The sequence below is a fragment of the Salvelinus fontinalis genome, chromosome 33 (genome assembly GCF_029448725.1).
Source record: "Salvelinus fontinalis isolate EN_2023a chromosome 33, ASM2944872v1, whole genome shotgun sequence".
NCBI lineage: Eukaryota > Metazoa > Chordata > Actinopteri > Salmoniformes > Salmonidae > Salvelinus > Salvelinus fontinalis.
Window position 1 is genome coordinate 2,825,176 of NC_074697.1, and position 12,684 is coordinate 2,837,859.

A 12,684-nucleotide genomic window follows, 5' to 3' on the forward strand; every position below is an offset into this window, starting at 1 on the left:
AATAACAAAAATGTGGTAACATTTAAACTTAAAACATGTTTTTTAATTTAAAAAAAATGTTTTTGCACTTCATGGATCATCTGTGCGGTTGAATGCAGCGTTGCTGTATGGTGCCCTCAAACGGTCTTGTAGTTAAGTAGCCAGCCTCGGCTACTGCTCTAATGTTGCTGTATTGTTGCTGTAATAGGCCTACCTGCTCTAATGTTGCTGTAATAGGCCTACCTGCTCTAATGTTGCTCAAATAGGCCTACCTGCTCTAATGTTGCTCTAATGTTGCTGTAATAGGCCTACCTGCTCTAATGTTGCTCTATTGTTGCTGTAATAGGCCTACCTGCTCTAATGTTGCTCTAATGTTGCTGTAATAGGCCTACCTGCTCTAATGTTGCTCTAATGTTGCTCTAATAGGCCTACCTGCTCTAATGTTGCTCTAATATGCCTACCTGCTCTAATGTTGCTCTTAATGTTGCTGTAATAGGCCTACCTGCTCTAATGTTGCTCTATTGTTGCTGTAATAGGCCTACCTGCTCTAATGTTGCTGTAATAGGCCTACCTGCTCTAATGTTGCTGTAATAGGTCTACCTGCTCTAATGTTGCTGTAATAGGCCTACCTGCTCTAATGTTGCTCTAATAGGCCTACCTGCTCTAATGTTGCTCTATTGTTGCTGTAATAGGCCTACCTGCTCTAATGTTGCTCTAATGTTGCTCTAATACGCCTACCTGCTCTAATGTTGCTCTAATGTTGCTCTAATAGGCCTACCTGCTCTAATATGTCTACCTGCTGTAATAGGTCTACCTGCTCTAATGTTGCTGTAATAGGTCTACCTGCTCTAATGTTGCTGTAATAGGCCTACCTGCTCTAATGTTGCTCTAATGTTGCTGTAATAGGCCTACCTGCTCTAATGTTGCTGTAATAGGTCTACCTGCTCTAATGTTGCTGTAATAGGCCTACCTGCTCTAATGTTGCTGTAATAGGCCTACCTGCTCTAATGTTGCTGTAATAGGCCTACCTGCTCTAATATGTCTACCTGCTGTAATAGGCCTACCTGCTCTAATGTTGCTGTAATAGGTCTACCTGCTCTAATGTTGCTGTAATAGGTCTACCTGCTCTAATGTTGCTGTAATAGGTCTACCTGCTCTAATGTTGCTGTAATAGGTCTACCTGCTCTAATGTTGCTGTAATAGGTCTACCTGCTCTAATGTTGCTGTAATAGGTCTACCTGCTCTAATGTTGCTGTAATAGGTCTACCTGCTCTAATGTTGCTGTAATAGGCCTACCTGCTCTAATGTTGCTGTAATAGGTCTACCTGCTCTAATGTTGCTGTAATAGGTCTACCTGCTCTCTAATAGGTCTACCTGCTGTAATAGGTCTACCTGCTCTAATGTTGCTGTAATAGGTCTACCTGCTCTAATGTTGCTGTAATAGGTCTACCTGCTCTAATGTTGCTGTAATAGGTCTACCTGCTCTAATGTTGCTGTAATAGGCCTACCTGCTCTAATGTTGCTGTAATAGGTCTACCTGCTCTAATGTTGCTGTAATAGGCCTATCTGTTCTCATGTTGCTGTAATAGGTCTACCTGCTCTAATGTTGCTGTAATAGGCCTATCTGTTCTCATGTTGCTGTAATAGGCCTACCTGCTCTAATGTTGCTGTAATAGGCCTACCTGCTCTAATGTTGCTGTAATAGGCCTACATGTTTCTCTTTTGCATGGTGTTTTTGTTTTTTGTTTTTCATTGGCAACGTTTAAAAACAGATGATGCAACATTTTAGTAGCCTAGCTAGGACTTTGGCATGTGTCTGTCTGTCTACACTTTCCCTCCGCTGAGCGCTGTAAACGGGACACACGCAAACAGCGCAACTGCAGTTGAATTCACAGATGCATCAGGCTGTAATTTCAACAAAGTAAATAACTCAACTGTTGATTCATTTAGACTCGCTTGTGTGTCCTGTTCAGTCCGCGGACCTTGGTTGACACGTGCACTAGCCTATTAGCCACGTTAGGACTAACTTGTGTTCCCGTGGCAAGTTTGATCGTATTGACATTCCCAACCTTTGTTATAGTCGTCACGTTTAACGTTTCACATTCCTAAACATAACTTCTGGTCCCATTCCATTCCTAAATGTAACTTCTGGTCCCATTCCATTCCTAAATGTAACTTCTGGTCCCATTCCATTCCTAAATGTAACTTCTGGTCCCATTCCATTCCTAAATGTAACTTCTGGTCCCATTCCATTCCTAAATGTAACTTCTGGTCCCATTCCATTCCTAAATGTAACTTCTGGTCCCATTTCTAAATGTAACTTCTGGTCCCATTCCTAAATGTAACTTCTGGTCCCATTCCTAAATGTAACTTCTGGTCCCATTCCTAAATGTAACTTCTGGTCCCATTCCATTCCTAAATGTAACTTCTGGTCCCATTCCATTCCTAAATGTAACTTCTGGTCCCATTCCATTCCTAAATGTAACTTCTGGTCCCATTCCTAAATGTAACTTCTGGTCCCATTCCTAAATGTAACTTCTGGTCCCATTTCTAAATGTAACTTCTGGTCCCATTCCTAAATGTAACTTCTGGTCCCATTCCTAAATGTAACTTCTGGTCCCATTCCATTCCTAAATGTAACTTCTGGTCCCATTCCATTCCTAAATGTAACTTCTGGTCCCATTCCATTCCTAAATGTAACTTCTGGTCCCATTCCATTCCTAAATGTAACTTCTGGTCCCATTCCATTTCTAAATGTAAATGATTGACTCCTGGATGAGCTCCAAAGACACAATCAATATCTTTTAAGTAGCTTTGCAGGGTCTCTGATCCATGATGTCAAAGAGCTCAATATGTTCTCTGGTCTCTCCGCTCGCTCCAAAGCAACACTGAGAAGACCATGATGTTGAGAATGAATCGAGAGAAACCTATGAACCTATGGTGTCTAGTTGTCAATACACAGAGAGCCATTTGGTGATTGGAACCTTGAGCGGTCAATGGTGTCGGTGCAGCCGTAAACGATTCAAAGCAACGCTTCTGACCACAGAACACCGGATGTCCATTTTCGGTTCATTTCCCGACTATTCTACATGTTGAATCCCCAGCGTTCGTCGACACCCAGCAGGCGATCTACTGCGCACAGTCAACGTTCGTTGTGGGATTTTGTCAGAGCTGGTTTGCGTCAGGGTTTCATGTGTAAATAGTTGACTTCAGAGCTATATCTCAGCCCTTGGTTACTGGTCTCAGGGTAAATATCTTAGCCCTTGGTTACTGGCCTCGGGGTAAATATCCCAGCCCTTAGTTACTGGCCTCGGGGTAAATATCTCAGCCCTTAGTTACTGGCCTCGGGGTAAATTTCTCAGCCCTTAGTTACTGGTCTCGGGGTAAATATCTCAGCCCTTAGTTACTGGTCTCGGGGTAAATATCTCAGCCCTTAGTTACTGGCCTCGGGGTAAATATCTCAGCCCTTAGCTACTGGCCTCGGGGTAAATATCTCAGCCCTTAGTTACTGGCCTCGGGGTAAATATCTCAGCCCTTAGTTACTGGCCTCGGGGTAAATATCTCAGCCCTTAGTTACTGGCCTCGGGGTAAATATCTCAGCCCTTAGTTACTGGCCTCGGGGTAAATATCTCAGCCCTTAGTTACTGGCCTCGGGGTAAATATCTCAGCCCTTAGTTACTGGTCTCGGGGTAAATATCTCAGCCCTTAGTTACTGGCCTCGGGGTAAATATCTCAGCCCTTAGTTACTGGTCTCGGGGTAAATATCTCAGCCCTTAGTTACTGGCCTCGGGGTAAATATCTCAGCTCTTAGTTACTGGCCTCGGGGTAAATATCTCAGCCCTTAGTTACTGGCCTCGGGGTAAATATCTCAGCCCTTAGTTACTGGCCTCGGGGTAAATATCTCAGCCCTTAGTTACTGGCCTCGGGGTAAATATCTCAGCTCTTAGTTACTGGCCTCGGGGTAAATATCTCAGCCCTTAGTTACTGGCCTCGGGGTAAATATCTCAGCCCTTAGTTACTGGCCTCGGGGAAATTTCTCAGCCCTTAGTTACTGGCCTCGGGGTAAATATCTCAGCCCTTAGTTACTGGTCTCGGGGTAAATATCTCATCCCTTAGTTACTGGCCTCGGGGTAAATATCTCATCCCTTAGTTACTGGCCTCGGGGTAAATATCTCAGCCCTTAGTTACTGGTCTCGGGGTAAATATCTCAGCCCTTAGTTACTGGCCTCGGGGTAAATATCTCAGCCCTTAGTTACTGGCCTCGGGGTAAATATCTCAGCCCTTAGTTACTGGCCTCGGGGTAAATATCTCAGCCCTTAGTTACTGGCCTCGGGGTAAATATCTCAGCCCTTAGTTACAGGACTCGGGGTAGATATCTCAGCCCTTGGTTACTGGCCTCAGATCAGGAATGATAACTAGAGTTTGATGAAATCGCCAGGGTTGTGTGGGTTTGAGCTCCCGCCCTGCCTGGAAGATCACCATACAGACTGGGGAAATACATGATATTCTAAATATTCACAAAGTCATTGAATAAGAATATTACAGTACACCAGCCGCACACTAGCTGGGGGTTGTAATGTATAAATCCTGGCAGTGGAGTACGGCTGGTGGATCTGGGGATGCGTCCAGGTTTTCTGGCCTCTCATATTACGGATGGTTACAGATCTTCCCTTCGGAAAACACGCTGCAGTGTGGAAACTGAGCCAGAATTCAGAATTCTAACCCCTTATTTTCTGTTCTCCCGGGAAACTGCCAGTACAGTGAGAGAAGTCTGTCCGGAGGTAAACGCTCAAGACTGTATCCGACTAGCCGCAGTTTGACTTGACAAAAAAAAAGGAACAAAGTAACCAGACCATTGTCACTCTCAATAATATTCCCAAATCCACTGCAGACCAGTCTTCTAGTCCAGTTCATAAGGCCTCTTCCTGTCAACCTCCTTAAAGAGGTCATAATAAAACCACGGCCTGTTAAACCTGAACGAAACGTAGCCGGCTGAGAGGATCCAGTCAGTGTCTGAAGAGCTGGACGGTGATGAAAGGCAGGCAGCCAACTGTTCGCTGACTGACTGGTTAAAAGTCGTGCACTATATAGGGACTAGGGTGCCATTTGGGACATACGCTCTGCTTCTTTTAAATCATTTCTTCCACTCTAAAGTCAGACCTGTCATTAACTGACTGTATGGTTCTTTATACATTACCTCAGGTTAAAAGTATGGCCGGTAAATGACCAGTATCGCGATACTCGTTAGTGATCCAACAGACCCTTTACTGTGAGACCAGAGAGAGGGTTGCTTTATAGCAAGGCATGGGGTTTGGGTTAGCCACATGACAAAGTAATCAACACCCATGGGAATCAGATTCTAGAGAGAGGGGGGGGGGGTGGGGGAAGGAGAGGGGGAGGGAAGGAGAGAGAGCGAGAGAGTGACAATGTAATCAACACCCATTGGAATCAGATTCTAGAGAGAGAGAGGGGGGGAAGGAGAGGGGGAGGGAAGGAGAGAGAGCGAGAGGGGGGGAGGAGAGAGAGCGAGAGGGGGGGAGGAGAGAGAGCGAGAGGGGGGGAGGAGAGGGAGGGAAGGAGGGAAGGAGAGAGAGCGAGAGGGGGAGGGAGGGAAGGAGAGAGAGGGGGGGGGGGAGAGAGAGCGAGAGGGGGGAGGGAAGGAGATAGATCGGGGAGGGAGGGAAGGAGAGAGATCGGGAGGGAGGGAAGGAGAGAGATCGGGGAGGGAGGGAAGGAGAGAGATCGGGGAGGGAGGGAAGGAGAGAGATCGGGGAGGGAGGGAAGGAGAGAGATCGGGGAGGGAGGGAAGGAGAGAGATCGGGGAGGGAGGGAAGGAGAGAGATGCGGAGGGAGGGAAGGAGAGAGATGCGGAGGTAGGGAAGGAGAGAGAGAGATGTGGAGGGAGGGAAGGAGAGAGAGAGGGAGGGAAGGAGAGAGAGAGGGAGGGAAGGAGAGAGAGAGAGGGGGGGAAGGAGAGAGAGGGAGGGAAGGAGAGATAGGGAGGGAAGGAGAGAGAGGGGGGAGGGAGGGAAGGAGAGAGAGGGGGGAGAGAAGGAGAGAGAGCGAGAGGGGGGAGAAGGAGAGAGAGGGAGGGAAGGAGAGAGAGGGGGGGAAGGAGAGAGAGAGAGAGGGGGGGAGGGAGGGAAGGAGAGAGAGCGAGAGAGAGGGAGGGAAGGAGAGAGAGAGAGATGTTCCACCGTGGCAAAGCCTCACCCAGGGTACAGTTCCAGGATATATCCCAAATGGCAGCCCATTCCCTATATAGTGCACTACATGTGACCAGAACCCTATTCCCTATATAGTGCACTACTTGTGACCAGAACCCATAGGGAATAGGGTGCTATTTGAGCACTACCAGACACGAGCTAAGACAGTCAAGCAGCCACACCCACAGGGAGACTAAGGGCAGGGCAACACCAGGCGGCTCTAGCCTCGTGGCTGGGTCAGAGAAATCCATCCAGCAGCTTGGTGCCAGGCCTGTGGTGGTTTGAGAAGTAGAGCTCTGTGACTCTCCCTGAAGTATGACCTCTCCTCTCAGAGTATCCTGGTCACAGCCTGACGCAGGGTTGTTAAATACAGTAACACACACCTCCCTGGTCACAGCCTGACGCAGGGTTGGTAAATACAGTAACACACACCTCCCTGGTCACAGCCTGACGCAGGGTTGTTAAATACAGTAACACACACCTCCCTGGTCACAGCCTGACGCAGGGTTGGTAAATACAGTAACACACACACACCTCCCTGGTCACAGCCTGACGCAGGGTTGTTAAATACAGTAACACACACCTCCCTGGTCACAGCCTGACGCAGGGTTGGTAAATACAGTAACACACACCTCCCTGGTCACAGCCTGACGCAGGGTTGTTAAATACAGTAACACACACCTCCCTGGTCACAGCCTGACGCAGGGTTGTTAAATACAGTAACACACACCTCCCTGGTCACAGCCTGACGCAGGGTTGGTAAATACAGTAACACACACCTCCCTGGTCACAGCCTGACGCAGGGTTGTTAAATACAGTAACACACACCTCCCTGGTCACAGCCTGACGCAGGGTTGGTAAATACAGTAACACACACCTCCCTGGTCACAGCCTGACGCAGGGTTGGTAAATACAGTAACACACACCTCCCTGGTCACAGCCTGACGCAGGGTTGTTAAATACAGTAACACACACCTCCCTGGTCACAGCCTGACGCAGGGTTGGTAAATACAGTAACACACCAGAACATATGGAAAAGCAGACAGTGGTGTGTTCTAGTTTGGAACCATGTTCAGAAGAGGTTGTTACCGCTGCCTGTCTGTCATGTCTAGCTACTCAGAACTACCTCCTGTCTGTCTGTCATGTCTAGCTACTCAGAACTACCTCCTCTCTGTCATGTCTAGCTACTCAGAACTACCTCCTGTCTGTCACGTCTAGCTACTCAGAACTACCTCCTGTCTGTCTGTCACGTCTAGCTACTCAGAACTACCCACCCCTCTCTGTCATGTCTAGCTACTCAGAACTACCTCCTGTCTGTCTGTCACGTCTAGCTACTCAGAACTACCCCTTGTCTGTCACGTCTAGCTACTCAGAACTACCCACCCCTCTCTGTCATGTCTAGCTACTCAGAACTACCCCCTGTCTGTCTGTCATGTCTAGCTACTCAGAACGACCCCATCTCTGTCTGTCATGTCTAGCTACTCAGAACTACCTCCTGTCTGTCTGTCATGTCTAGCTACTCAGAACTACCCCATCTCTGTCACGTCTAGCTACTCAGAACTACCCACCCCTGTCTGTCATGTCTAGCTACTCAGAACTACCCCATCTCTTCCTCTCCTCACTGTATTTGGAGTCTTCATCTCCTAATCCAGGAAATTATCTAAGACAGGAGAGTCTTCATCTCCTGGGCCAGGAGTTTATCTAAGACAGGAGAGTCTTCATCTCCTGGGCCAGGAGTTTATCTAAGACAGGAGAGTCTTCATCTCCTGGGCCAGGAGTTTATCTAAGACAGGAGAGTCTTCATCTCCTGGACCAGGAGTTTATCTAAGACAGGAGAGTCTTCATCTCCTGGGCCAGGAGTTTATCTAAGACAGGAGAGTCTTCATCTCCTGGACCAGGAGTTTATCTAAGACAGGAGAGTCTTCATCTCCTGGACCAGGAGTTTATCTAAGACAGGAGAGTCTTCATCTCCTGGTCCAGGAGTTTATCTAAGACAGGAGAGCCTTCATCTTAGAATGAGGCCGTGCGACCAGCCGAGACATAGCAATGCACACACACACACTGCAAGCCAGTAGTGGAAGCCAGGATATGAGGTCACTCTGACCCTGTTTAAGGACACTGACCCCCCCCCCCCCCCCTCCCTCCTTTCCTTTCTTCTCTCTTCCTCTCTTCCCTTCTCCCCTCCTCTCTCTCCTTATCTCCCTCCCTCCTCTGTCTCTCTCCGTATCTGCCTCCTCTCTCTCTGATGTTGTCCCTCTGTGGACACGGTACTTTGAAATGCTCCGTCAGCTAGATGTCGACATGTTGGCTGCTTCCTACTGTATGTTAACAGTCCCCAGGAATGCATAACCCATTCATGCCCTGCTCTACCTCCACCTCTCCCTCTCTCTGTGGCTCTGTCACTCTTGTGCTCTGTCCTGCACTCTCTGTATACTGTCTGTCTGTCTTTCTCTAGTCTGTCTGCCTCTTTCTCTTCCTCCCCTCTTCCTCCCTCTCTTCCCCCTGCCTTTGCTGTTCTGGGCTTCGGTGCTGGCCAACTCCTCCCCCTCTTTTCTCTCTATCTCTCACTTCTCTTGCTCTCTCTTCTCTTGCTCTCTTCCTCTCTCTCTCTCTCTCTCTTCTCTTCCCCTCTCTCTCTCTCTCTCTTCTCTTCCTCTCTCTCTCTTCTCTTCTCTTCCTCTCTCTCTCTCTCTCTTCTCTTCCTCTCTCTCTCTCTCTCTTCTCTTCCTCTCTCTCTCTTCTCTCTCTATTGTCATCTCTGAATACTGTGCCAAGTCCCCAGTCAAACACTCTCCCCATCGTTGAGGGGAAGGACTTACTTACATGTGTACTGAATACTGAGCTTCTAAGTCACTAACATGCCAAGACCTGTCACAGGAGGCTGTCAATGTTTCCTTAGGTTTCAGCCCTTAGGTTTAATCAGGGTTTGAAGTCACACAATCTTTAGTTTAGTTTGCACTAGATCTGTAGTTGGATAAAGATTGAAGGTCTGCAGATCGGGATCTTCTGCCCATGTGTTCCTTTACATAATCTACCTCTAAACCCAGTCCTTTGTGTTCCTTTACATAATCTACCTCTAAACCCAGTCCTTTGTGTTCCTTTACATAATCTACCTCTAAACCCAGTCCTTTGTGTTCATTTACCTCTAAACCCAGTCCTTTGTGTTCCTTTACCTCTAAACCAAGTCCTTTGTGTTCCTTTACCTCTAAACCCAGTCCTTTGTGTTCCTTTACATAATCTACCTCTAAAAACAGTCCTTTGTGTTCCTTTACATAATCTACCTCTAAACCCAGTCCTTTGTGTTCCTTTACATAATCTACCTCTAATCCCAGTCCTTTGTGTTCCTTTACATAATCTACCTCTAAACCCAGTCCTTTGTGTTCCTTTACATAATGTACCTCTAAACCCAGTCCTTTGTGTTCCTTTACATAATCTACCTTTAAACCCAGTCCTTTGTGTTCCTTTACATAATCTACCTCTAAACCCAGTCCTTTGTGTTCCTTTACATAATCTACCTTTAAACCCAGTCCTTTGTGTTCCTTTACATAATCTACCTCTAAACCCAGTCCTTTGTGTTCCTTTACATAATCTACCTCTAAACCCAGTCCTTTGTGTTCCTTTACCTCTAAACCAAGTCCTTTGTGTTCCTTTACATAATCTACCTCTAAACCCAGTCCTTTGTGTTCCTTTACATAATCTACCTCTAAACCCAGTCCTTTGTGTTCCTTTACCTCTAAACCCAGTCCTTTGTGTTCCTTTACATAATCTACCTCTAAACCCAGTCCTTTTTTTCTCCAGGTCTTTAAAGGTGAATTTCAGCTACCTGAGTTTCTAAGAGAACAATCTCAGGTACAGTAACTATTCTGCCTGTAGTTATGTTCTGCAGTTATCTATAATAGAGGCAAAATGGTGGCCGCTGTTCATTAGAAATCTGGTTACAATTTTCCATCTGCTTTTAGTTATGAATTTCTCTCTCGTTTTTTGTTGTTGGTCACGATGACATGCTGTCTATGACTAGGTTTTTCTGTCTGCTGTACTGTAGTCTGACTGTTGTTCGCCGGTCTCATTTCTCACCTTGTGTTTGTGTTTTTGGAACGCTTCCTCTCACATTAGAGGTTCGTGAGCTAACCACATTGTCTGTCTCCTGTTGGTCCTTTTTTGATATGTCACTGAACTGATGTGTTGTTTTTCGGGAAGAGTACTACTGCCACCGTGTGACAGCAAGCACACATGACATGCCGCCAGCAACACAGCGTGTGAACACTGATTTACATTTACATTTACATTTAAGTCATTTAGCAGACGCTCTTATCCAGAGCGACTTACAAATTGGTGCATTCACCTTATGACATCCAGTGGAACAGCCACTTTACAATAGTGCATCAGATCTTTTAAGGGAGGGGGGGGGGGGGGGGGGGCAGAAGGATTGCTTTATCCTAGGTATTCCTTGAAGAGGTGGGGTTTCAGGTGTCTCCGGAAGGTGGTGATTGACTCCGCTGTCCTGGCGTCGTGAGGGAGTTTGTTCCACCATTGGGGGGCCAGAGCAGCGAACAGTTTTGACTGGGCTGAGCGGGAACTGTACTTCCTCAGTGGTAGGGAGGCGAGCAGGCCAGAGGTGGATGAACGCAGTGCCCTTGTTTGGGTGTAGGGCCTGATCAGAGCCTGAAGGTACTGAGGTGCCGTTCCCCTCACAGCTCCGTAGGCAAGCACCATGGTCTTGTAGCGGATGCGAGCTTCAACTGGAAGCCAGTGGAGAGAGCGGAGGAGCGGGGTGACGTGAGAGAACTTGGGAAGGTTGAACACCAGACGGGCTGCGGCGTTCTGGATGAGTTGTAGGGGTTTAATGGCACAGGCAGGGAGCCCAGCCAGCAGCGAGTTGCAGTAATCCAGACGGGAGATGACAAGTGCCTGGATTAGGACCTGCGCCGCTTCCTGTGTGAGGCAGGGTCGTACTCTGCGGATGTTGTAGAGCATGAACCTACAGGAACGGGCCACCGCCTTGATGTTGGTGGAGAACGACAGGGTGTTGTCCAGGATCACGCCAAGGTTCTTAGCGCTCTGGGAGGAGGACACAATGGAGTTGTCAACCGTGATGGCGAGATCATGGAACGGACAGTCCTTCCCCGGGAGGAAGAGCAGCTCCGTCTTGCCGAGGTTCAGCTTGAGGTGGTGATCCGTCATCCACACTGATATGTCTGCCAGACATGCAGAGATGCGATTCGCCACCTGGTCATCAGAAGGGGGAAAGGAGAAGATTAATTGTGTGTCGTCTGCATAGCAATGATAGGAGAGACCATGTGAGGTTATGACAGAGCCAAGTGACTTGGTGTATAGCGAGAATAGGAGAGGGCCTAGAACAGAGCCCTGGGGGACACCAGTGGTGAGAGCGCGTGGTGAGGAGACAGATTCTCGCCACGCCACCTGGTAGGAGCGACCTGTCAGGTAGGACGCAATCCAAGCGTGGGCCGTGCCGGAGATGCCCAACTCGGAGAGGGTGGAGAGGAGGATCTGATGGTTCACAGTATCGAAGGCAGCCGATAGGTCTAGAAGGATGAGAGCAGAGGAGAGAGAGTTAGCTTTAGCAGTGCGGAGCGCCTCCGTGATACAGAGAAGAGCAGTCTCAGTTGAGTGACTAGTCTTGAAACCTGACTGATTTGGATCAAGAAGGTCATTCTGAGAGAGATAGCAGGAGAGCTGGCCAAGGACGGCACGTTCAAGAGTTTTGGAGAGAAAAGAAAGAAGGGATACTGGTCTGTAGTTGTTGACATCGGAGGGATCGAGTGTAGGTTTTTTCAGAAGGGGTGCAACTCTCGCTCTCTTGAAGACGGAAGGGACGTAGCCAGCGGTCAAGGATGAGTTGATGAGCGAGGTGAGGTAAGGTAGAAGGTCTCCGGAAATGGTCTGGAGAAGAGAGGAGGGGATAGGGTCAAGCGGGCAGGTTGTTGGGCGGCCGGCCGTCACAAGACGCGAGATTTCATCTGGAGAGAGAGGGGAGAAAGAGGTCAAAGCACAGGGTTGGGCAGTGTGAGCAGAACCAGCGGTGTCGTTTGACTTAGCGAACGAGGATCGGATGTCGTCGACCTTCTTTTCAAAATGGTTGACGAAGTCGTCTGCAGAGAGGGAGGAGGGGGGGGGGGAGGGGGAGGAGGATTCAGGAGGGAGGAGAAGGTGGCAAAGAGCTTCCTAGGGTTAGAGGCAGATGCTTGGAATTTAGAGTGGTAGAAAGTGGCTTTAGCAGCAGAGACAGAAGAGGAAAATGTAGAGAGGAGGGAGTGAAAGGATGCCAGGTCCGCAGGGAGGCGAGTTTTCCTCCATTTCCGCTCGGCTGCCCGGAGCCCTGTTCTGTGAGCTCGCAATGAGTCGTCGAGCCACGGAGCGGGAGGGGAGGACCGAGCCGGCCTGGAGGATAGGGGACATAGAGAGTCAAAGGATGCAGAAAGGGAGGAGAGGAGGGTTGAGGAGGCAGAATCAGGAGATAGGTTGGAGAAGGTTTGGGCAG

The 12,684-nt window shown here is 48.4% G+C and overlaps 1 protein-coding gene across 5 annotated transcripts in view; it reads left to right on the forward strand.

Moving 5' to 3' along the window:
• The window catches only part of LOC129831642 (protein-tyrosine sulfotransferase 1-like), a 76,118-nt gene that overhangs the window by 59,310 nt on the left and 4,124 nt on the right, over nucleotides 1–12,684 (forward strand). For 2 of the 5 annotated variants that reach the window (XM_055894992.1, XM_055894995.1), the window contains exon 4: nucleotides 9,984–10,034. The exons of the other annotated variants lie outside the window; for them this stretch is intronic. In XM_055894992.1, the coding sequence (XP_055750967.1) occupies nucleotides 9,984–10,034 (51 nt within the window). The remainder of the gene's footprint in view (nucleotides 1–9,983; nucleotides 10,035–12,684) is intronic. 5 annotated transcript variants of the gene reach the window in all.